Here is a 24,623-nt window from a genome sequence, read left to right as displayed (position 1 = left end):
ACAAAAAATAATTCTTTGCAAATTTTGGTCAGTGAAGCAGGTGAAAAAGCAGATCTGTGTGTTGACTTTTTTTATATACTCAGTGTTACAGACTGGAAGTGCTAAAGAGACATTCAGAATATAAAAGCAACTGGAGACAATTAAGCCATTTAACCAGCACCAAAATTAGCATTCCTTTTGTCAGATCCAGATAATTCAAGTGCTGTTCTGCCACAAAGGCTATCATCAATTTCTAATTTTAGCTTAATCCATCAAAAGAAAAACATCTCGCATTTCTCGCTGGCGTTTCCCCGTTAAGAGGACTCTTAAATTACGTACTGAAATCTCAAGAACACAAACTACGAATTAAAAGTTCACACTTAGACAGAGACACACTCACGCACACGCTTTGATACACTAATCCCAATGAAGGTAACACAGCCCTTGCGCTGTGATACGGATAAGTGGTGTCTGAACTGCTGCATGACGAGTCCCCAAAAGCAAGAATTTAGCTGCAAATCACACAAAAAGGTGACTGTCCTGCCTTTGAACCCTCAGCCTTCTTGTTTCCTCTGCTGCACCTGACTATTCTGAAGTTCCACAAGGTATCTCCTGATTTTCACTATATGAAGTAAGCAGCCACATAAGGCCATGTAAAACGTTAATTACAAAGTTTTTTTTAAGTGAGATTAATTCCTTATATTCAAATTTTAGGATGCCACTTTCACAAAGTACTGTCTTACTACTCCTCAAAAGGATTTGACCATTTTGTCCCGTTAATTGTGAATACTCTAGATGTCCAAGATTCACATCCTAAACACCAGTAAAGAGAATCCACCATAAACCTGCAAATTCCTTCACTCCCCCAGCTACAGACTATCACACGCTATCTATAGTCTTTCATCTGGAAGTTCATAGCTTTAGATTTGGTTATATTTTAATTATCACGACTAAAAAGGATAAAATTATTTTTCCAAACTGAAGGGAAACAGCTCTATCTTTGCACAGGACCGGGAATTCTCCTCAACACTTTCACAAAGCAGAAATAATACAAGTTTACACCATTTCAACTCACAAAAAAAAAAATAAGAAATAAGAAGAACTAATCAAGGTAAGAGCTATAGAGGTGAAAGCAATTAACTTTTGGACATGGAGATTTCAGCCTGGTCTCATAGAGAAGGCAATGCCACAGCTGACCTGCTGGGGCAGCGGTAACGCTCCCTGCCTTTGTCACCCCAAATTAAGCGTGTCAGAGCTGCTGCCAGCATGGGCTCCTGCTTATCTCCTACTCAACGTATAGAACCACACAACAGTCCTGACTTCACAAGACTGGACCAAAACAAGGAGCTTTGCTCTTAGTCAGGCCCCCAATTCCCCCTTAATTTGACTTCACACTCGCTGCGTTTTTAAGAAACAGTGGAAAGAAGGAGCTGCATTTTTTGGCTGAAACTAAAGCTCTGAAGCCAACAGAGAGGATCTTGCACCCAGACCTACACTTCCTGACCTCCCTGCTCATGTAAAACTGCACTGCAACATGTTGGAAGTGACTGCAGTTAACATTAGTACAATATACAAACAGTGATTTATCAACATTGTATGCTTTATTGAAAGTTGACAAGTGCAACAGTTAAATACATTGACGTGTTACAACTGTTTAGAGAACATGCACAAAAACATATGCATACTACTATACAGATCATATGCAAAAAATCCATACTGGGAAATCGATTTTTTTTTTTCTTTTTTAAATTCTTTGCTAGCAGAGTTTGATAATTTTTGGAGTGGTTTTTCCTGTCTTGAACCAAACTACAATGAACAAAGATTTACTTCAAGATAATCAGCAGCCAGGGAACTTCAGAAGTTACACAAACAGCATAAATCTGCCAAATTCTGAACAGTTGCGTAGGTGCATTCTTATTTATGTAGCATAAAAAAAAACAACTTTCCAAACTTCTTCAGATCAGCCAATGAAACAACTAAACTTCAATCTGTACAACCTAAATAGTTACAGTTTTCTATTTTACAAAGTAATTACACTAAATACACAAATATACAGGAGGCAAATAACCTTCATTGTAATTATCCTATGACCCAACTGTACGTCACCTACCTGCTTTCTATATATAATACAGCTTTATGCACCTGTCCACTGCTTCAGAAAACGGTGCAAATATTTGCACTTAAGGTTTCAGGTGACAATTAAGTGTTGAACACTGAATTTACCTTTCTCCCTGCTCCTTAGATCCTATGCACCAGTCCTCACTTTGGAACCCCAGTGCACTACGGGGGATTGAGCCATCGCTTTTTACTCCAGTCTATTTCTTCATATTTCCAAGCTTGAAAAGCACTTGTATCAGTTTTATCACTGGATGAGTGGAAGATTTAAAAAACAAACCAGAAAAATTCAGGCATGCAGCTTCGTTTCTCAGCCATTTGCAGAAGCTGCTCGAGTCCCCAGTGAACTTGTGCTAATTCTCTGGAAGAAGTTTATTTTACTCAATCAACCTAAGAACAAAGACTCCTTCAAGCCAAAGGGGGAAAGGGAGGAAAGAGAGAGACAGATGAGTGCGTAATTCATGGGGGGAGAAGCCCCTCCTGATGTGTGCAGGGCGTGGAGTCCTTAGTCTGAGTTGCAATGTGCATTGAAATGGATGAAGGGTGGCTGCGGCGGATTCCCGCTAGTCCTTCTTGCTCTGGGCAGTCCAGAGGCCAGCGATCACAACGGCAATGACATCTTGAGCTACGCTGAAGGCCCTGACCCCTGTGATGCCGGCTGAGCAGGCTGCTGCGTTGTCCCTTGGGACTGGGAAGAGGAAGGTGGAGAACCAGTCTGCAGCTGTGCTTGGAACTGGGCGAGCTGTTCCGGGCTGGCAAGTGTTTTTAGCAGAGTGTTTTCTTGTTCCAGCTGGGAGTTCTTCTCTATCAGCTCTTTGATTTGCTCTTTGAGGACCTCCACCTCCTCCCTTACCGCATACATCAAGTGACTCTTTACCAGATCCTGAAAAGCAGAGGAGAGCGTATGCATTAGGAAAGCAGCCCCACGACAGTCAGGGGCTCTCACCCTGCTCAGCTGGGGATGCAGCGAGCTGGTGCAAACCCAGCCCTGCTTGGCACAGAGAACCATCCCAACGAGGGCCACAAGCCCCCTGAGCCGGACCCGCGGCCAGCAGCCCTTCAGCTGAGGGAGTGGGGCCGGGCAAAGCACTGCCTCGCAGCGGCCAGCGGCTGACAGAGCCCGGTCGCCCCAGCCGGGGACGGCACAAGGAACTGAGGGGGTGTGGGTGTCGCACGGGGACGGCACCAGGAATGGGGGGGAGGGGGGGGTGCGGGAAACGGGTGTCGCACACGTGCGGCGCCGGGGCGCGCAGCAGGCCCCGCCCCCGCTAAGCCCCGCCCCCGGGGCCAGGCCCCGCCCCCCGCGCACCGGCTGCAGCCAGTTCTCAGCGCAGGTTGCCGCATTTCCCTCCCTCCTGCCGGCCCTGCGCGGCCGCGGCTGACGTCAGAGCGCGGCCCGGCCAATGAGCGACCGAGTTATTTATAGCCGGGAGTTAAAGGCTCGCAGTTTGCCTAGCAACAGTCGGCAGAGCCTCCCGTGAGAGCGGCTCCAGGCACCGCTCCAGTAACAAAGGGCGGCCGGGCCCCAGGCGCAGCGCGGCGGCACCGCGCCGGGGGCAGGGCGGGGGCCGGCCCGGCGGCCCCCGAGGGGCTGCTGCCGTTCCCGCGCACCGAGACGCCCGGGAGAAAGGCACAGAGGCAGAGGTCGCTTGCGGCTGCAGCCCGCGGGGGATGCACCCGTTTGGCAGGGGTGTCCCGGAGTGGGATGCGCTTGGAGGAGTTAAAAAAATAAAATCAAAAGTACTCCAAAATACCTCCCTCTTGCAGGGGTAAAACCTCACAAACAAATGCTTTCTGCCCCAGCAGCGCCCCTCCCCCGCCGCATGGAGCCGGGATCAATCGTTTGGAGAGGCAGGAGCCGAAAGCAATGCCGTCATTCCCTGCCCGGCATCGATAGATAAACGAGCGCATTCCTCCCCTCTGCAAGCCTTTGATCAATAAAACGACTAACAAAAAATAAAACAAACCCAAACCAAAGCCGTGCTTCCCTCTCCCTCCCCGGCCCCGCTAGAAAAACACGTTCGCGCACGGGTTAACCATCGCCCGCCGCATCCCGATATTGTTTACTGCTTCAAACATCAACAAGGTTTTATGCCCCAATCGGTACGTACCATCGCTTGCTCGATTTTGTTGTCGATAGCTACCACGCTTGCACCAGAGGAGCTGCGAGAAAGAAAGAGAGAGAAAAAAAAAACATACATTAGCAGCGGCTGAATTATTTAAAAGCCAAGAGACGCGGGCATTGGTAGCTAGTTGGCTGAGAAAGTCATCCTCGCGCTGCCCTGCCGCTGCCGCCGCCTCACCGGGATGCTCCAATGCAGCAAAGCAACCTGTGAAGCCGCCCCGAACCCCCGCCCGCAGCCGGATCAGATATCCCGACATTTCCCCCCCCCCCCCTCCCAGCAGACCACGACGATGGAGCTTAATTGCAGGCTGCGGCAAAAGCGCTCCGCGCCGGGGACGGCATCGCCCCCCGGGAGGCGAGGCGAGGCGGGCGCCCGGTGCCGCCGCTGCGGCTCCCCCGGACAAAGGAGCCAGCCCGGCGTTCACCTGCCCCGCTATCGCCGCGCCGGCACGGCCCCTCGGACACAACACTTATTTACCTACTGTCGAGCCTCAGGGACGAGTTATCGGTGCCCAGCAAGGACGATAAAAAAGAAATCGAGAAGTGTCTTAGTTGATAAACTCCTAGATCCATTGCCACTGGTCTACAACATTGGGCATTCATGCAATCGCGGCCAGAAACGCTCCCCGGAGAAATCAGGTCTCCCTCTCTCCGGACGTGTGCGGGAGCTCCGGACGGCGGGGCAGCTCCGCCGGGCGGCGGCGGGGCCGTGCGGCGGGACCCTGTGGGGCGCGGGGCTGCGCTCGGCCAGCTCCGAGGTCAGCGCTCCGCCGCGCCGCACAAAACCTGGACATCCCGCCACCCCCCATAATTTATGCGGCGGCGCCGTCGCCCATTGGCTACGCCGCACCCGGGCCCCGCCCCCATCGCATCTCATTAGGAGCGCCCCCCCGGACCGGCAGAGCCCTGCCCGCCCCGCAGCGCCCACGCGGGACGGCCCCGCACGCGTGGGAGGGCTCACTGCCCCCCCATACCCGCGAAACCCTGGCACGCGCGGTGCCGGAGCGCGGCTCACCGTACCGATGCTCACCCGCAAGAACGGAGAGGGAATTAAAAAACAATATATATATATAAGTGTGTATATATATATATACACACACACACACACACACAAATAATATAGCAGGAGCCGTGGAGCGGCGGGGAAGCCCAGCGCGGCCCGGCGGGCTGCCAGCCGCCGCCGGCGGGAGCGCGGCCGCGCCGCCGAGGGGCCGCCCGTGGCCGCGCCGACACCGCCACCTCTCGGCAGCCGGCAGCGCCGCCCGGTAACGACCAGCCCCGGCTCCCACGGCTGCCCGCCCCCCCACGCCGGGAGAGAGACACCCTCCCGGGACCACCGCCTCGGCCCGGACCGAGACGGGCGCGCTGCCCCCGGCGCGGCAAGTTTTAGCCTCAGAGAATAAAACCCGTACCCGCTTCGTCTGTGAAAGGCAGTAAACGCACACACACACTGATGCCCACGACAGAGCAAACTGTTTCACGCTCCCACGATCCCTGTTTATCCCTTATATAGGTCTTACTGGCCCATAAAGCCATTCATGAAAAAAAAAAAATTCACCCATGAAATCATCCACAAAAAGCACACGCAGCACAAACCTGCAGATTTCTAACAAGCCAGCTGATGTTCTTCCACAGTAACAGGGGAAATGCCTATTCCCTCATTTTTAGATTATACTGTACCATACATCACTTACAGTCTTAAAAGTTGCAGCACATGCATTAATAATTTAAGAAAAATCCTTCTCCCACCTAACTGTGGTGTATTTCTCAGAAAATGTTTTATGCTCCTCTTGTGTGCCATGGAACACAACCACTGCAGTCACAGCCAGTCCAAATGATCCTCTCTACCATTAACGCTTCAGGAGACCCAGGGCCGAATTACACCGCCACAAAACATTTCCACAAGAAACAACCAACCTCTAAAAACACTATTTTCTAGACCAGCACTTTCACCAGGCATTACATGACTTAAAGGCACAAAAATAAACCCAAAACCCTCTTCAGTTCTCTATGGCACACTTCTCCAAGAACTATAAGTCACATATATGTCACAGGTGTTGCTCCCAGCGAAGCAGGAAAGCCAGGAGGCACAGAATAATCATCTTAAAGCTAAATTTAGCATTTGCGTATCTGCATCATCCTTCTTAGTTTATTTATGTTGTCCTAGTCTACTATTCTTTCATTCAATAATGCCAGCAGAGTAGTACAAACTAATCCTATTCACGAGAGAGGTCACATTTAAGAATAACAGGTCCTCGTAGCCGCTTTCCGGGTACCACATACGATGCACATCCCACAAGGGCACAGCTCACCTTGCCCTCTGGGTACCTGGGGAAATTGCACAGAATATTGCCTAACAGGCTGAAAATTAAAGGAAGCTTTTTAAAAAAATCCTCCTTGCCTGTATTGACTTGCAAATTTAACAGCAAGTAAATTAGAAGCAACACATTCAAACATATGCATCAGGCTCCAGCTTCCCACATCCCGATGGACAAACATCAGTGTGTACCCTTCAACTAACCACTTTCTTTGCAGAGGTTAGTTGACTGCACATGATGATACTCATCATATTCAGTGATCAAGTGAGCAATTTAATAAACAGCTCCAAAAGCATATCATCTGTACTGGAATCTGTATCAGCTCCTGTCCTAGAGTTGATCTAAATTAATGTTTTATGAAGGGTTTGGGCTTGGAAATCAGTAATGTCTCAAATTACTCCTCACCATGGCAGTTACTTGGGACACCAGAGTTTACAAAAATGAAGCTCAGGGTCAACCTCAGTACCCTGAAGCTCTTAATCAGAAAACATCAGGTTAGGTATAAAAGGTGAGAAGTCCTATCTCTGTTAATTAGATCCTTACAAAATAACTCAAGATCACAAACACACATGCCTGAACAGACATACCCTTGAGACACTTGCTTTGCTCTTGCAGGATAGACAACAAACATTTGCATGTCTTTTCATTTATACACGAAAAAAATAAAACTCATGGATGCACTCCAGGATGATTGTTAGTGCTGGCATAAGGATCGTCAATTATTAAATGCCATTAATCCACTTATGACAGAAAAATGATATGATTCTCAGACTAAATTAGCAATAAATAACTTCCCCCTCTTTAGTCTATATTAATACATCTTCATGAAGAGATACAGATATGCTCCTAAATCCAATTCCCAGTAAAGTCATTAACCATCTTCCATTAGCTTCAGTGGGCTTTTAGCAAATTCCTTCATTTATTTTTAGATGCCTACGAGATGAGTTGTGATTCAACAGAGAGCTGCCAGCTGCACAAGTAGAACTACACATTACTATGCATGTTGTGCTTTGCCCACCCTATTAAAAAAAAAGCAAACCATAAGTGTCTCTTGATGGCTGAGAAAGCTTTGAGCTCTCAGATCATCTAGGAAATGAAAAAACATGACATGTATCACTTTCATCCCCAAAACTGAGCAGCGAGGGAGCATCACTAACCTCTGACATTCACCTCACACTCTTGTCATCTGCCTGGCAGGGACAGACACTCAACTCCGTATTTAAAGGTTGGGGGTTCGCTGTTGCTTTTTAAAAATTAAATAAAACTTCATTTATGCAAAAATCAAACAATAAAATTTAAAATAAACTCTAAATAAAGTCTAATTTATGAAATAAAAGTATCTAAGGAAAATAATCCTCCAAACTCCACTTCCCCTTGCTTGCTCATTGCCTAGTCTCCCCTCCTGCCTCTTCCACGACGACATTCAACACCTACTTCACTCCAATTATGCAGTTTTGATTCACCTTCCCTTACAACCTCCCTAGAAGGGAGTCAAGAAGAGTACCCTGTCACTCAAAACCTTCTAACCATCGCTTTTAACACCTCATTAACAGACACTACACGATATCCCACTCTTGCAAAAGCTTCCAATTTTGCATTTCTGGGAGCAGAGGTGAGAAAAGGCTGCAGAATTTCGTATTTCTGGGCTTGCACTGTGCTGGACCAATTCAAGCCCCTGTTAGCCCTGGATAGGCGATGGGGGGGGACATTTGTTGGGAGTCTCCTTACACAGAGGGTGACACGCTTTGGAAACCTGCACATCCATGGAGCGCCCCAGGTGTTCACAAACTGCATAAAATAATAGAAAAAGACTTGATAGAGTTACTGAGAACCGAGCAGAGCAGAATACAATAGCGCTAACCAAGTAGTTCACCAGCATCTTTGATCCTCAAATAAATTAACTGCTGCAGTTGAAACATACATAGTAGTCAGAGACATTTTAGCACGTTTCACCTTTTGTAGTGTTTCACTTCTTAAACACCATGTTTCTCCCACTAAATAATTCCCTCTTGTCTCAATTTAATCATGCTAAGCACTTGAAAAAAAGTGCTTTTCATCTTCAGCACATAATGAGGGAAGCTGTGGCACAGATTCACTTTGTCTCTATGCAAGTCTGGTTTGGCATATTTCTGTGTGCGTGTTAAAAATGTATCTTTCAAGTAACTTGCTCCCTTTAGATGCCAACATTAAAAAGCCCTACGAGCACCTCCTGAATTTAAAATAAATCTTGTCTTTTGACTATGTTGCAACGACACCACACCAGAAACTAGAAAACAACAATTTGTCACAGCACGCTCTCGCTTTACACTATAGACAGGCTCAGATCCTGTGGATTCAACTACAAAGTAAAAGTACAGAAGAGGTTAACAACAACAACACTAAAAAAGCTGTTAATTACTCCATAAAAGACTACAGTAATGAGATTCTACATGACATCTGAATTTACATTTCACTTAGCATCTAAAAATGATCAATAAATGGCAAAGCACTATTCTGCCTTAAAATTCATAAATTCAAAACTATTTGTGTATTGACAGCAACCTCCCAGTATCAAACTTACGCAGAATTGCTCCAAGCCAACAACCAACCTAAAGAGGACTCTGGCTGCAGTTGACATCAAGGACTGGAGGACTATTTATTTCAATAGGCCATGAGGTTTTGGTTGGGTTTTTTTTTTCCTCTTCATCTCGGCAAAGGTACAAGATAAGCCTATCTTGTACTACTCAATGATTTTCTTTTCCCACAGTCATAATTATTTTTTTTTAACATACTAGGGAAAAAAGAAAAAAAGATCACATTCATATAGTCCAAATAAAGATCACAGTCTCAGCCAACTTCCTTTTCCAGCCCCAAACTTGTATTTAGTATTCTGATTTAAAGAACATAAGCCTTTAAGAATGTACTGCTCAGCTCCAAATGCTAAAATGTACTTTATTTCTAGTTTTAATTCTGCATATTTCAATTTAATGTACTATCGCCAAACTCAGGAACCTCTTGCTACCAGATATTACTCTGTCAGTTTTCCTAAATGTGTATTTATCCTCCCCCAGAGAAAAGTTATTTGCATCTATAATTTGTTTTGCTAGGAAGTGGTTTTCAGTTCCATGAAAAACAGATAAAAGTGAAAGCTAAGCAAGATGCTAGTGAAATAAAGTACTATATTCGTATTTTATTTTTTTTTCGGCCAGATGTGCAAGCATAACTAAATAAATATTCAGTGGAAAGAATACATATAACCCGCTGGGGTTCTGAAAATAACCTGACAGTATCTCTAATGACAATGCATACACAGAAGTATCATGCTGTGCACTCTGCAGAGGAGACAGAAAGCTGCATTTAAAAGCAAGAAGATAACCATGTAAGATCAAAAGACAAACAAGGAGCAGTTCTCACTGTCTCCTCTGAGAATATTCTTTTTCTGTTTTACAGGCAACTAATTGCTAAGTCAATCCCAGTTGTTTTTAATGAGAATTATAATGATCCTACCAATTTTAATGTGGGCAAAATAAATCATAAGGTCTGTGTCAAGCACTTGGATATAGTCAGATACAGAGATAAACCACTCTTCACTAGGCAGAGAGAACTCTGCAAGGAGATACAAGCCATCTTAAAGCAATTCTGATGCTTGGAGAGGTGCGTGTGGCATCCCCTTCCCTGAGACCATCCGTAGATGACCACGTAGCAAGCAGGCTGGGATGAAGGACCCTGTTCTGGGCACATTCAGCGAGATTCAAAGTCTCCTCATAGAGTCAAATGAGGTCTACCCTACCTCAAAACCTGAAATTGCATCCAGATGCAACACCACTCAAATTTAAAGGGTTACACATTTGCAGTAACATATAGTTTGGTAAACTAATTTCATATCCAAGCTTCAAATGAGTAAGTGTAAAATATGTAACTCCATTAAAAGTGAAGCCCTCCCCAGGATCCCATGAGCTACCCTTGACCATGGACTGCAAGTGGGAAAAGATCCACCAAACGTGTTGGCATCCTGAAAGTTTTCAGTGAGACATCTGAGCCAGAAATTGATTTTATTTCCTCCAGAAAGCGGTAAATGACTTCACTCAGCATGTTGTCACTGTCCCCAGGATGGAAGGGGAGAAAAAACATTTAGTGCCATAAAACAGCATATGTACGAAAGCGATGTTACAATTTTTAAGTGTTACTACCTGAAGCATGAAGCTGAAATTCATTTTTCCTTTCTGCAAAATGAAATTGGGTTTAAATGATTTTACATTTAACTCATAAAAAGAGCATTCAATTTCCTGGTCTTACAAGTAGCTTTCATGGGCAGTGCCTTTCTCAAAGCTAAGAACACCTCAGAGTAAAGCCCACTTACACGAGCATTTAATTCCACTTGTTCTAACTGTAAACTTCAGATTTTTCAACCACGTACTCCAAAATTAGATGAAGAGGAGAGAAAAGAGAGTCACTGAAGCATTTCAAGTTACACCTAACATAACAAAAGAAACATAGCAAGTATAGGAAGTGGTTTGGTGCAGTGGCATGACACACATTTGGAAAGCTGAAGTTCTCTACACTAAACAGCATCTCTGATGCAGGGGGCCAACAGCCCAAGGAGGAACAGTGGTTGACACTCGCCCACCCCACCTTAACTTGATAGCACATAGTGGGATTTAGTAATCATATTAAAAACTAGCCCACTTAACCTGTAACTGAGAAGGGTAATCTCTTATTGTTCTTTTTAAACTCCCAATATCATCTGTTTCCTCAAGACTGTAGGAAAGTCACACGAAGTCACACAAAATGGGAATACAGTCTTAATGACTGGTACTAATTGTGGAAGGAGAGGAACGGAGAATTTCAACTCTGTTCATTTCCCCTGTCCCCAGTCCCCTGTAAAGCCTATGCCCATTAATCCCTTCCTTCCTCTTTTCCCACCTTGTCTCCTTTTACTAATTGTTCCCCTTGAAACTATATTGGAAATCTTGGATCAGCTAGTAATTTAGTCACACTTATTAAGAAATTATTTATATGGCATAACAGATGGCATACACTCCTCACTGATGATCATTTTCCCTTTGATGGTCACATTTCAATTCAACACTGGAAATTAAGCCTGTACTTCCCACAGAAGTATATCCTACTAGAAGTCAACTCAAAGTTGCTAGGAAGAAATCCTTAACCAGCATTGTTCCGTGGTCTTCAGGAAGATGGGAATGAAGTTCCCTACTCTAGCTTCTACAGAAATTATTAAAAATAGTCAGTGATGATCAAAGGAGGAAAGTACATAAACAAAACACAAGACCACAGTGCAGGAACGGAGCAGCCAGGAGGTGGAACCCAATCTGCCATGAACAAGAAGGAAGGTCTGTCACTACTCAGCTTGAGGCGGCACATCACTCGTTACCACCCTGTTGTGCAGAAACATTTTTAAGGCCATTCTGTTAAATAAGTCTGCAGCTCACTTGTATGTGTGGTAGAATAAAGACAATAAAGTGAAGGTTCAATGCTACTTTTCTTCTTTGGCAAAACCCGCAAGACAACAGACCTCCATCCAGGCGTCCATTTGCACTCCTTCAATTTAATTCTCTTTGCAATCACTGACAAATGGCTTCAAACATTTTAGCAACACCAATGAACAAGTAGGTGAATGATCTTCAGATTAACTCATCTGGCTCTAATGCATGTGCATTACACAAATTTGTGATACCATATTTCCTAATGTCTGAGTGGTCAAAACACTCTACTTCAGTTGTGCCTCAGCCCACAGTCTACCATCTTTTGGTGACTTCCTAAAAAATCTAGATAAAATTCAAGGCTTGCTGTTCCGTCCAAGCAGAAGTGCTCTTTAACAGGCGGAATTCACTCTAATGTATTTAAAGGTGTTTTTATACCTGAATGGAAACTTTCATTTGAAGAAATCAACCCATGTGTACCTCTACCCATTCAGGAAGCGTGTGGGGAACTCCCAGAAACACATAAGAATGTGACCTGATTCACCAGAGGAGGTGATTGCACAGTGTGGTGTATCCCAAAGTCCTGCTCTCCTTTATCAACCACCAAACCAGGTATTTGCTGGACAATTTCCTACCCAGCCTGTGCTCCCTTTTCCCCCAAAACTCTTGCTGTGGAAACAAGGACCTGAAAGGAACCTGATGTATGCCCGTGCTTCAACTTGCTATGGCGTTGAGTAACAGGTACAGCTAGACCCTGGAGTGAGAAAATATTCCCAGGTTTCTTAATCTAAGCATAGCTTTAGTGATTTAAGAGGCACAAAACCTGGTGACTCACAATCGCAGAAATCCCAACAGAGTATATCTATGTAAAAAACATTTACTCTCTCCTTGCTGAAGGAAGAAATTGTAAAGCAATACCATTTTGAAACAGAATGCAAGATACCTGGGAAAGTACATAAGACTATGAAATGAGGTGTACTTAAAAATTACCTAAAGAGAGATAAATAGATATTTAAACCTGACCTGACTATGCCTTATGGCTTTAGAGATATATTACCCACTTTGGCACAACACTTCATTCCTGTAACTCTGCCACACTGCAAACCAAAGAGAACAGTCAGAACAGATATGCTGGCTCAGCATACTTTAAAGATGTCACCAGAGCACCTTCTAGGCCAGAGAGTACAAATGGCTGGCATGGGTCCACGTCACCTCCAGAAGGCCTGTACGTCCTAAAATCCCAGTTCTCCTTCAAATGTGAGATTTCAGCCCTCCTCAGTACCCTACTGCTCCTCTAAAGGAACCCCAGGCAGTAGAAATCTCTCATTTTCCACAGGACTGCATCTTCTAGCTTGCGAACAGCAAGTACCTCAAGACCGTCAGGTCTGTGGTGGCCACCACTGACATTTAGTCACCTCTCGAGCCAGGCATTTTGCAAACAGCAGAAGACACACTTATAATCTTTAAACACACAACTTGTGAAGGGAAGATTCCAGCGTATTATTTCATACCTATTCAATAACCAAGTAATTGTCTTTATGCAGAGCTGGCTAAATTTATGAGTGGCATCCTGTTTATGAAGCAGCCCAGACTATTCCCTCATACTGCTGATGCCTGTTTTCTGGTGGATATCCACCTAAAATATGTTTCATTAGCCGTTACAAGAGTCCAAAAACAAGGTCTGAGCTCATGTATATACTGTGTCAGGCACCTGGTACTTCTCGAAAACAATTACCTCATCCTCCAGAAACCACTGTCATTAAGATGACACCTTGAACCTTTGTGGCTTAAAAAAAACAACCTCAAAACAAAACAAAACCCCTACAAAAACAAAACCCAACCAATTCCAGTATCAGAAGTCTGAAATGAGTAACCCACTTAGTAACGCATGGGAGTCCAAAACAGCTCCCAGGTGCGTTTCCTCATTCTCACGCGGGGTGTTAGCCCAGATGCCCATTTTTCTACAGCACCAACACACCGCTGTCAAGTTCTAGGAAGGAGAAAATTAAAAAAACAACCTTGTTGAGACAGAGGATTTAAAGCCCCCAGTGCTGCAGTGTCCCACCAAGCACAGAGGACAAGCCACCTCTTACAAAAACCACCCCAGGCGGCCTCCCATCCAGGGAGGCATCACCAGCTCCCACACAAGGTACTGACCGGGGGAATTCCTCTCTGACTCTTTCCAGCTACTGCTAATTGCAGGTAGGTAACATCAATCAGCAGAGTACAAGCAATCATGACAGCTATAAACAAAATATTTGCAAGTGAATGTTTGAGTCACAGGGTAGCACTGTCGCAACTGAGATAGGCTCCTGCCTTGAATTAGTTTGCCCAAACCTGTTTTTCAGCCCCACTTCTGAAGAGCTCAGCATTTTAAAACAAGCTGTTGATAAACTGAAATGCATCCAAAAGACCAATCAAATGGATCCAAAGACTGGGGCTGGGGGTTATTTACTTATACTGATAAACTGAAAGATGTCAAGGTACTTGAAAGGATCCTAGAAGGACTGAGATGCAATTTGACTTGAGTGAAAAAAAAAATCTTTAAACAGAAAAAAATACTAGGCTTCAGGAGCTGTTAGATTTTTGGTTCATTTTTTCGTATTAGTGTTCATCTAATAATAATCTCATGATGAATTAAAGTCTGACTTTTAAGAACTATAAGAAGGACTAGCTTATAACTACAGTGGGTTTTCTATCCCTTGATACCATCAGATAGAAACTAGATGCTTTTCACTATGGTATGCTTTAAACAATCTGAAGTTACAGGAATTCTGATAGGGGTGACCTAAATATAACTGTGCAAGACTGAAGGTTTTGTCCCTGCCTTCAGTATCATTCCTGTATTTTAACCAACTACAGCCCATTTCAGCCATCCTGAGAGCAAGCAGGTACACCCAGCACTCCCTTCTGACACCATACTCAAGAGGCTGAAGCATCCCCTGATTTGTTTTTCCCCAGGCTCACATCTTCAGTGTTTCCAACCAAGTTCCAAAAAGAAATATGGAGGATGCTAGAACACTGTTCAGTATGAAAATGGAGATCACAGTATCACAGTATGTTTGGGATTGGAAGGGACCTCAAAAGATCATCTAGTCCAAATCCCCCTGCTGGAGCAGGAACACCTAAGTGAGGTTACACAGGAAGGTGTCCAGGCAGGTTTTGAATGTCTCCAGAGAAGGAGACTCCACAACCTCCCTGGGCAGCCTGTTCCAGTGCTCTGGCACCCTCACTGAGAAGAAGTTTCTTCTCAAATTTAAGTGGAACCTCTTGTGTTCCAGCTTGATCCCATTACCCCTTGTCCTATCATTGGTTGCCACGGAGAAGAGCCTGGCTCCATCCTCATGACACTCACCCTTTATATATTTATAAACATTAATGAGGTCCCCCCTTAGTCTCCTCTTCTCCAAACTAAAGAGACCCAGCTCCCTCAGCCTTTCCTCATAAGGGAGATGCTCCACTCCCTTAATCATCTTCGTTGCCCTACGCTGGACCCTCTCCAGCAGTTCCCTGTCCTTCTGGAACTGAGGGGCCCAGAACTGGACACAATATTCCAGATGTGGTCTCACCAGGGCGGAGTAGAGGGGAAGGAGGACCTCTCTCGATCTACTAGCCACCCCCCTTCTAATACACCCCAGGATGCCATTGGCCTTCCTGGTTACAAGGGCACAGTGCTGGCTCATGGTCATCCTGCTGTCCACCAGCACCCCCAGGTCCCTTTCCTCTTTCCCCTTTTCCTCTTTTCCCCTTTCAGATGTGCTGATATACAATGGATCTCAGGTGGACATGGCCACCAACCTGTGGTCTGCGCTCCACGGGAAGCAGGAGCTCCTGCACACCCATGTAATCACCTTTTCCAGCTGCTTGGAGCCCAGACAGCTCCCCAGTAGCACAAAGACTTTAGGGATGCCCCTTCCAAAGCACCTTCATCGAGCTCCAGTGCCTGAACTCTAGATCTTGGACTTCACTCCGATAGCCAAACTTGAGAAAGCATGAAGTATTGAACGTAATTAGGAGTAAAAACCCTTCTCAGTCCGCTGTAACCTGCCCTTGACAAAGGACTGCAAGTGGGAAAGATCCACCAACTGTGTCACTATCCTCAAAGTTTTAAACGAGATGCTTGACCTGGAAATTGCTCCTCTTTCCTCCATAAAGTCACACACAACTGTACTCTCCCTCAAAAAGAGACCCTATGTCTAACCCAGAGAAAAATCAGATGTTTCTCTGGATTTACTCCACACATTCAGTAGGGTCAATTCTGGAAAGAAAATATAACTATGTGCAACATTAGCCAAGAGCAGCTGCAAGAGAGCTGAAAGCTTCTCCTTGGTTTGAAATCTTTGGTGACATGAGAATCAGCCAACCTTAATTCACAGAAAAACAACTAGAGCAAAACCAGCATCTCTGCAAGAGAAACTAGAGGAAACAAAAGCAAACCAGAAGTAAACAGGAAGCACCTCATTTAGTACAAATACAGCAGAAAATATCCAAATTTTATGTACAATATTAACAGATGCAGATTTTGGTTTATGACTAGAGGTGCTACATCATGCTGCTATGCATATCAGCAAAAATCAGTTGAAGCAAAACCTCTTAATAATGCAGAAAGGTTAAAGAAAAATCAGATGTATGCTGCATCACACTTTTTTCATCATACATTTTGTAGAGTAGATTGGTTTGTGGTAGGAAACAATTTTCTCAATATTACCTTTCTTGTTCAGTGTTACACAATGACACAGGTCATCGTTGAACACACACTGCTCAAGCATAGCATACCCATTGTCATTATATTTCAACAGCTATTATAGAAGATTTCCATTACATTGTTTCCCTTAGGCGTTCAGATGAATTCATTCAGTATATTTTTTAACCTTCATTTGAAAGTTCAAGCATGTTTTCAGAAACTGCCGATTGCTGAAGAAATAAAAACTGAGGTGTTCTTTTTTTTTAAAAGCTTTCCAATGTATAAATTTACATTCTTTAAAGAGACACCTATTCACCACAGGCAATATTACAAATATAGCACGACAAGAATATAAAGTGAAATGTATTAATTGGTATTTGTCAAAATTTATATAATAAGAGCAAGGCTTTTGGATTTCAAGGGTGTGGCATAACAAAAGCACCAGTTCAGAGATCAGAAGTTAGGAAGAACACATTCTGTGCTCCCTCCCACAGAAAGGTATTTGCCTTCTGAACACAGAACAACAACTCTAAAACACGAAGAGTCAGGGCACTTTTTCCCCCCACTGTCATGTATTTTTAACTCAGTAAAATAACTCTTCCTACTCACCCAGTTACTTTACATTTCTTTTCAACACTAGAAAGGAACTCAATCAGAACAATGCATTTTCATATTTCACTGTTTATATGGAAAAGGAGGATAATAAACGTAACTTGCAGAAGACTAGCCTATATTTCAATGCCTCTCCAAACATTTATCAAGGCTAATTAACTAAATATTTATTTGAACATGTGGCAAGATAGAAGACAGTATATATTATGTATAAAAAATATACAAATGAATACAAACTTGTTTTGATAAGAAGTTTCAAATACTGTTAAAAGTATCATTTTTAGTTCAGCATTACAACAAGATTTGAAATAACTGTAACAATGTGGGGCTTTTTTATGAAAGGAGGAAAGAAAAGTACCTGTACTCCTAAACATTTTATAAAATGGAATACTTTAAATATTGCAGTAAAGGTTTTTCAAGACATGTAGATTTTCAGTGAATATGCAAACCACTCTGCACAACACAGTAGTACTCTCAACCAGTATGATACTCTTAGCTTGAAACAGTTTGAAATAGTTTTAACAAGTGCCAAGCACCTCAGTTTAGGAGAAGCACTTAAGTACTTGCTCAAACAAAATAGTTCAAGATTTTTAAAAAAAAAAAAAAAAAAAAGGAGGAATACAAGCAAATCAAGCATCTAAAAATTTAAAACTTTATAAATACCTCTTTAGATGCTGTTCCAGTTCCAAGAATAACACTTTCATGGTTATTTGGTCAGAGCCGTGTCCCTGGACAAGTGTCACTTTCATTGATGTATCTATTTAGGAGCTGCCGATTGGTTTCCCCCAGATGGAAGGTCGGGAGAAATACCTCTCCGTCCTGGGCAGCCGCAAGATTAGCATTAGCATTCCACTATTAACCATGGGTCCTGAACTCCGCAGCACTTTCAAGAATCACAAAGCCTCGCCCGTTAAAGATTATCCACTCGCTTCTATTCAAAGTTTGCGGAGTTTAACAGTGGTTGGTCACGATCAACAAAAACAAGAAGGGCGAACAGTGACGACGCTACAGATCCTGAGGTCACATGGTGCCCTGTTACATAAAGCATCAAGAGAGATTAACATCTTCGCGATTAGGTTTTCGAATCTCAAACAAATGCATCTTCTTTCAGCAGCGCCAAATTGGCCAACACTCAAGCTGATTCAGCCTGCTCCCGCCTTCTGTAAAGCACATGTTAATCGCTCCAGGTAGCTAATTCTGCTCAGAGAAAGGCAGCTGAGCCTCAAAGTTCCAGTGCTTAATGGCAACTGTAATTCGACACAGAACCTGGTTTGCTAAAAAGTATTTTACACAGGCAAATCCTATCCCTGATTGCTATTATAACAAGAATTGGTGACAAGACTTACAAACGTGCAGCTGGTCAGGGCCCTCTGCAGACCAGATAACGATAAAAACTCATCATGCATCAACTCAAAATTCAATCAGATATTGCATATACTTCCTCACAGGAACACAGACCACTGTAAGGAATTTTTGGTGCATTGTGGTACATCTACACTATGTAACTAGAATCTTACCTGCATGGATACTATTATCCAAAGTTGCTTCAATGTAAACATATTCCTTCTTCTATCCTGGTTCGAACATTTTCAGTGTGAACAAGAGTTGATTGCCCACAGTACATAGAAGAGAAGTCAACAAGCTTCACCTTCGTTGCCTACACACAAGCTGGAGATAATCCCTCACCATAGAAAAAGCTGGCTACTTGCAGCATGTGTGCGGGAACCCCCATCACACAAGATAACACAGGCATTGATATTACACTTTTCCATCAGACCAAAACCACAAAAATGCAGAGCCAACCAGAAATCAAATGCAGCAAATGATTCTTGAGCTTACCACTGCCTGCTAAAGCAATGTCAGATGTGTCTCCTCAACTAGATTTGCCTTTTAAGACTATAAGGGGAAGAAATAAGTTGACTCAGAGCATGGCCATCTACTATTTAGCTGTGTTTCTGCTGTACCTTGCCAAGGCACTGAAGAGGTGACCGATGGCATGAGAGCAGGTACTACATGATAAAAAGAAAAGTCTGGCTTGGAGGAGGGAGGAGCAAACCAGTCCTACTTATTAGAACCAACAAGTCTACCATCACACAAAGGGAGCATTTTGGTTACGAGATAGAAATGGAGAAAAAGAAATAATGCAATAACATTTCTTTTTGGGGTGGCGCGGGGAGTGGTGCAGTGGGATTATTTCCCCGATCCCAGAGCCAAGAGAATTCAAATGATTTAAACTGGGCATCAGAGCTACTAACTGTGAAACAGTGCAAAATATTTCTTAAGGGTCTTCCCAGAACCTGGTAGGCCTGGCTGGTAAGGACAGAGCATCATGTTCCTTTTAAAAGCACACCAGGGAAAGTGAAGCAGGCAAGTTACACTCTACAATCAACATTTCTCTCATTACATCAAGTCCATTCCAGCATGGAAATGGTTAACAGCCACAGCTCATTTGAACGTTCTCCTCTCAGTCCCATCAAAAAGCCATGGAGGTGGGACCACTCAGATGGTGGAACAGTTGTACTCCAGGATCTTGGTTCTTGGAGAAGCATCAGACAGGTGTAATGGTCCTATGACAGGGACACTTGTTCTGAAAGCAGAGTTACTCTTGAAAGCTTCAAGTGAAAACCAACATGGTACAACTGCATATTTAAAAGAAAAAAGGTGGGGAATGATTTGTGTAAGGAAGTAGACTTTCACCAGGCTTTCAAGGAACAGTCAGCTAGGAACAAAGGGACCAATTACAGCAATCAGCAACTATTAAAGAGAAAGTCTGACCCCGTATTATTAAATAACTTCAGCATTCAAGATGAAATTTTAATTATAGTAAGGAGTCTTGCTTATTTTAAAGAGCCAAAGCATCAAGCTGACAGAGAAATGCTCAAAACCAATTCCAGAAAGCTGAATCACAACAGAAATTCTAATTTTAGTGGCATCCTTACATATCCTTTCATAATCAGAGACTTAGTACAATAATAATCCCTCATGAATCCCACTAGTCAGGTTGTCTTACATACTACATATCCTACAACCTCCCTTGGCTGTGCTATAAACTACATGGCTGACCAGCGGCAGTCAGGCTCTGCTGGCTCTGTATCCCACAGAACTGCACCGACAGAGCTGATTTAAGCTGCTCGTCTCCTAACTCTCTGTAACACTCTTCTTGCCATCTCTGTCACCTGTTTTCCCCTCTGCAAAGCTGCATGGTCGACATCAGATAGAAGGACAACCTTCTCCATAACTGTTGTGTATACAGTGCACACACTGGTCACAGGTGTTTTCCAGGATGCCTAAAACAATAGACATACATCAAAATATGCTGGGGTGGGAAAGGGATGAAAGCAGCGATGATAACCTTTCCCACGGACAGTCTTTGCTATCTCCTTTCCTATTCCAAGATGTTCTCTGAACAGGAGCACCATCACACTAGGGGCTGTGCCAAGACAGTTTAAAAAAAGGTCCACTAAGTCATGTGCATCCAATGTTCTAATGCTGCTCTGACTCAAATTTGGGTTTCCTTTGTGGCCAGAGGGATCATTAAATGTTAGAATACAAGTTGGGGGGGGGGGGGGGGGAAATAAATTTTTTAAGAGACACAAATCTAGCACCAAATATAATGTATGAAAGATAAACAACTGTTCTATCAACGTATGCTGTAAAAGTTACTGTAAAATTATCTTCCCAGCATCCTCATCAGCCTAGACCAAAATCCTTGCATTTTGCTTATTAAAAGAAGTCATGTCGGATTCAGTTGGAAAATAAAAAGCAAATATAAATATATATGCATGTATAATGCAGGACTACTGACTATATTCAGGTGCTTAATTCTACAGAGAAGCAAGTACGCTGCTGGGCCCACAGGGAGAAGCCATAAGGAGCTCCGTCTCTGGGAACACTTATCACCTTTCCTCGTGCTTCAGCCCCAATTTTAGTGATGACTTTGCAGTAAGGTAACACTCACAGGCTCCATTTGATGCTAGTTCTCCAGTTATGCCAAGTAAAATGGTTTCTATACCACTGATCTAAAAGCACCTAATTCCAACTCATCACCTTTTGATCCGGGAGTTTTGTGCCCCACAGGAGTCTTATTTGTTCCATTTATTGCCTTCATGAAAAACAGCAAAGGATTTGCTTTGTCAGTTACCAGACTGAAATCAAATTAAGTGTTAAAACATAACTGCTTCAGAAGCAGGTATTTGCAGCAGCTATGTGATTTTGCTTGTAAGTATTCCCATAAATTTGACAATTCCAGCTACAGTGACTTCAAGTAATTAAAAGTATTGCTTAGTTATGTGCAGGTCAACAGCTTACAGGTAATAGAAACCACAAAGAAATTGTAAGTCAACTGAATTAACTAAGCAATGGAACATTTTTAGTGCTTTGAAAAACAGCCTCTAGCTGCAACCAAAAAATGCCTGAAGTACAAGGATCATCTTTCTTCTCCTGTCACATTCAAGAATTCAGAACCAAGCTATGCTTTCCTTCCTTTGTCCTGAACCATTCTGCCTGTTATATAAAGTGACAGATTGCACACAGATGAGTTATCACTGTGGGTACATGAGGATGTCAGATACGGGTAAGTTTTAGCATTCAGTGAAACAAAAAAACAACAGGATTTCATGCATGACAGCATCAGGATACCTAGGTTCTACCTCCCCCCCCCGCCCATCGCTCTTATGCCCAAAGGGGAGGAGGGAGCATATTTCAAGGTACTTAACTTGCTGTACTCCGTGACAGTTTTGTTTTGAAACAAAATCCATCAGCCCAAGTTTTAGATTTAACACGGTAAGTGAAAGAATCTGGCATTCGGCCAAGAGAATTCACTGTTTGTGTCAGTCTGAATGCAGCGCAGCACTCGAGCACGAGTTCCCCAGCACGTCACACATCACTGAGTCAGCTGCCAGACCTTCATGGGGTAAAAACACATCGCAGGTTCATTTTCTGCCTACTATAGAGGACTTCGGAGACAGCTTGAATAATCCACTTTACCATTGGAAAAAGCAGAAAATAAAACACAAGCCAACCTTCAGACTACAGACATGAAAAGCCCGACAGTAAAAATGTCAACTTTGATGTGATGCAGCAAACTAAGAATAAATTTAAAATTCTGATTTGCAAACAAGTGCTTGACAAAGCAGAAAATATACCAAACATCGAAGCTCTTCTGGAAGCTTTAAAGCAACAAACTTGCAATTTTTAAGACGTTTAAGGGTTAAAAAATTTCTAAAATAGTGATCCAAGAGTGACATAAGCCAAAAGTAACCGGGATTTCCAGTGTTTCTTTTGTGATTACAGCACAGCCTCCAAGACTACTACTAGGGGGATTCAAAAAGAACAAAGAAACATTGATATGAAGTTGCACGGCTTATTGTTGCAGAAGATGCCCCAGATACCATTTGCATAATAAATTGTTGGGCTTTGTTGTCTGTGGGGTCTTTTTTGTTTGTTTAGGGGAGGTTTGTTTATTTTGTTGCTTGTTTGGTTTTTTTAATGCTTTGTTCCCCCCATCCTCCCACCAATCTTTATGGAGTACTTTGGCACAAAAGAGTCTTGCAAGGCTGCAGCACTCAAAAACCAAATCTGACTTCAGAAAATATTCATTAAAATTCACCAGTGAAGCAATACATGCTTGATTATCAAAGGAAATAAAACTGACAACAAGAAAAGGTAAAAATCACATAAACACTGTACAAAGACATCCGCACCACAATGGAAACCAAAGCACTGAAGTGAAAGACAGATGCGTGAATGCCAAGTTGAGAATTATCTCATTCCCAAATGCTAGCGGCAGAAATCACTGCTGTACCTTTGCTATCCTTGTATTTTGAACAGATGTACTGAAGTGCAGTTAGAGAGAGAGCTTTATTTCAGCCCACCGTTAAGCAACTCAAGAAAAGTCTCTTTAGGTATTAACATCCTAACTGAATATCTAAGGAATATTATACAGCCTTCATAGTCATCACCAAGCGACACAAAAAGTAAGGCTTTGAGTTGACAAAGATGAGCATGACAATTGCACAGAATTAGCCTGCTGTTTTCCACTTAATTTTTGTTTTTATCTTAGTACCGCTACATATACTGCCAACAAGAAAATCCTCAATGTGCGAAAGATCAAGAAACACCTACCAGAAAGATCTTTCTGGACCTGAAACACCCACCCAGCCCAGGAGCCACATCTAGTCACAGCCAGAGGCAGAGGCTGGGACAGAAGCCAAAAAAGCAGGCAGATAAACGCAACTTTCCTACTGTATCCTCCTATCTGTCAGCAACCAGCAGCTTGAGCAGTTCCTGCACAAGAAGGAATAACTTAATAGGTTATAATAAGTTTAATAACTCAAGAGACTTTTCTTCCAAGAACTAGTCCGGTTTTTTTCTTTTAAAGAAGTTACTCACATGACATAGTTCTGAGACTCTGTAAAACTCTGCTCGGTGAACTCTGAGTTACCTACCAAGGGAAAAGACAGTTTTCAAGCTACCCAATATGAAGCTTCAACCACACTGCCTGTTAGGGAGATATGAATTTGAATCTCTAGAGCAGATTTGATTTAAAAATACATGTTAGGTACACCTGGAAGCCACCACAAGCATGAAGGAGCACCTACAAGGAGTCAGTCTTCTCTAAGAACCACAGCAAACCACAAGTAAGTGCTTTACATTCCACTAACTAGAAGTCACTGAAGTTCTAGGATTTAATTCTATTGAAGAATAGATGTCCTCAAAGTGTATTAAAGCTGTGGAACTATGTTATTATTGGGACAAAGAAACGTGATTAAAAAAATGAGTAAAATATCTTGGGGGGAAGAAGGAATTATGAGCATTGGTACTTGGTATTCCCATAAGAATATTTACTGGTTACTGCTTTTTCTATTGTGGAGATCAGTAAAATCAGATGAAGACTACAAGAGACAAGCCCAGTCTCTCTACTTCTATAGGTGAGGCACCTCTACCCTGACTATGCTGCTATATTATCCCAGCCTAAAGGGAGTGCTCCTCTGCTCCAGCACCTGTGAAATCCAAAACAGCAGAATCTCCGATTAACAAGAAGCCTGATTAACACGGACTGACACAGCACAATAACAGCAGCTCAGCACTTTTTGCTGCAAGGCATTGTAAATTTATTTTTCACATTGCATCAGCTGAATACAAAATTAATAATGAAGGATTTATGGACATTCAGCTAGACTGGAGAGGAAGGAACCCTCAGCACACACGCACATGCGTTTGGTTGTGTTGGTTTTTTTTTAACCTATGCATACAAGAGAAAACTTTAGAGAACTATGAAGTTGCTCGTCACACAATCTATGAAATGGAGCCTCACAGTTAGTGGTAAATTAACTTCAACAGACAGATGCAGCACAAAGCAGGACTCTCAA

The 24,623-nt window shown here is 43.2% G+C and overlaps 1 protein-coding gene across 5 annotated transcripts in view; it reads right to left on the bottom strand.

Annotated features, from left to right (window-relative positions):
- Positions 1-1,561: 1,561 nt before the first annotated feature.
- Positions 1,562-24,623, bottom strand: part of TSC22D1 (TSC22 domain family member 1) — a 94,461-nt gene continuing 71,399 nt past the window's right edge. For 2 of the 5 annotated variants that reach the window (XM_065054314.1, XM_005501800.3), the window contains 2 exons: positions 4,206-4,257; positions 1,562-2,977 (listed from right to left, as the gene is read on the bottom strand). In XM_065054314.1, coding sequence (XP_064910386.1) covers positions 2,720-2,977; positions 4,206-4,257 — 310 coding nt within the window. In that variant the 3' untranslated portion in view covers positions 1,562-2,719. Of the gene's footprint in view, positions 2,978-4,205; positions 4,258-4,697; positions 5,036-17,916; positions 18,429-24,623 lie in introns of those variants that run through there. The other 3 variants (XM_065054357.1, XM_005501802.3, XM_005501803.3) reach the window with 3 other exon arrangements.

The sequence above is a fragment of the Columba livia genome, chromosome 1 (assembly GCF_036013475.1).
Source record: "Columba livia isolate bColLiv1 breed racing homer chromosome 1, bColLiv1.pat.W.v2, whole genome shotgun sequence".
Classification (NCBI taxonomy): domain Eukaryota; kingdom Metazoa; phylum Chordata; class Aves; order Columbiformes; family Columbidae; genus Columba; species Columba livia.
Note: the sequence above shows the minus strand (reverse complement) of the source record. Positions and strands in the feature narration are given on the sequence as shown.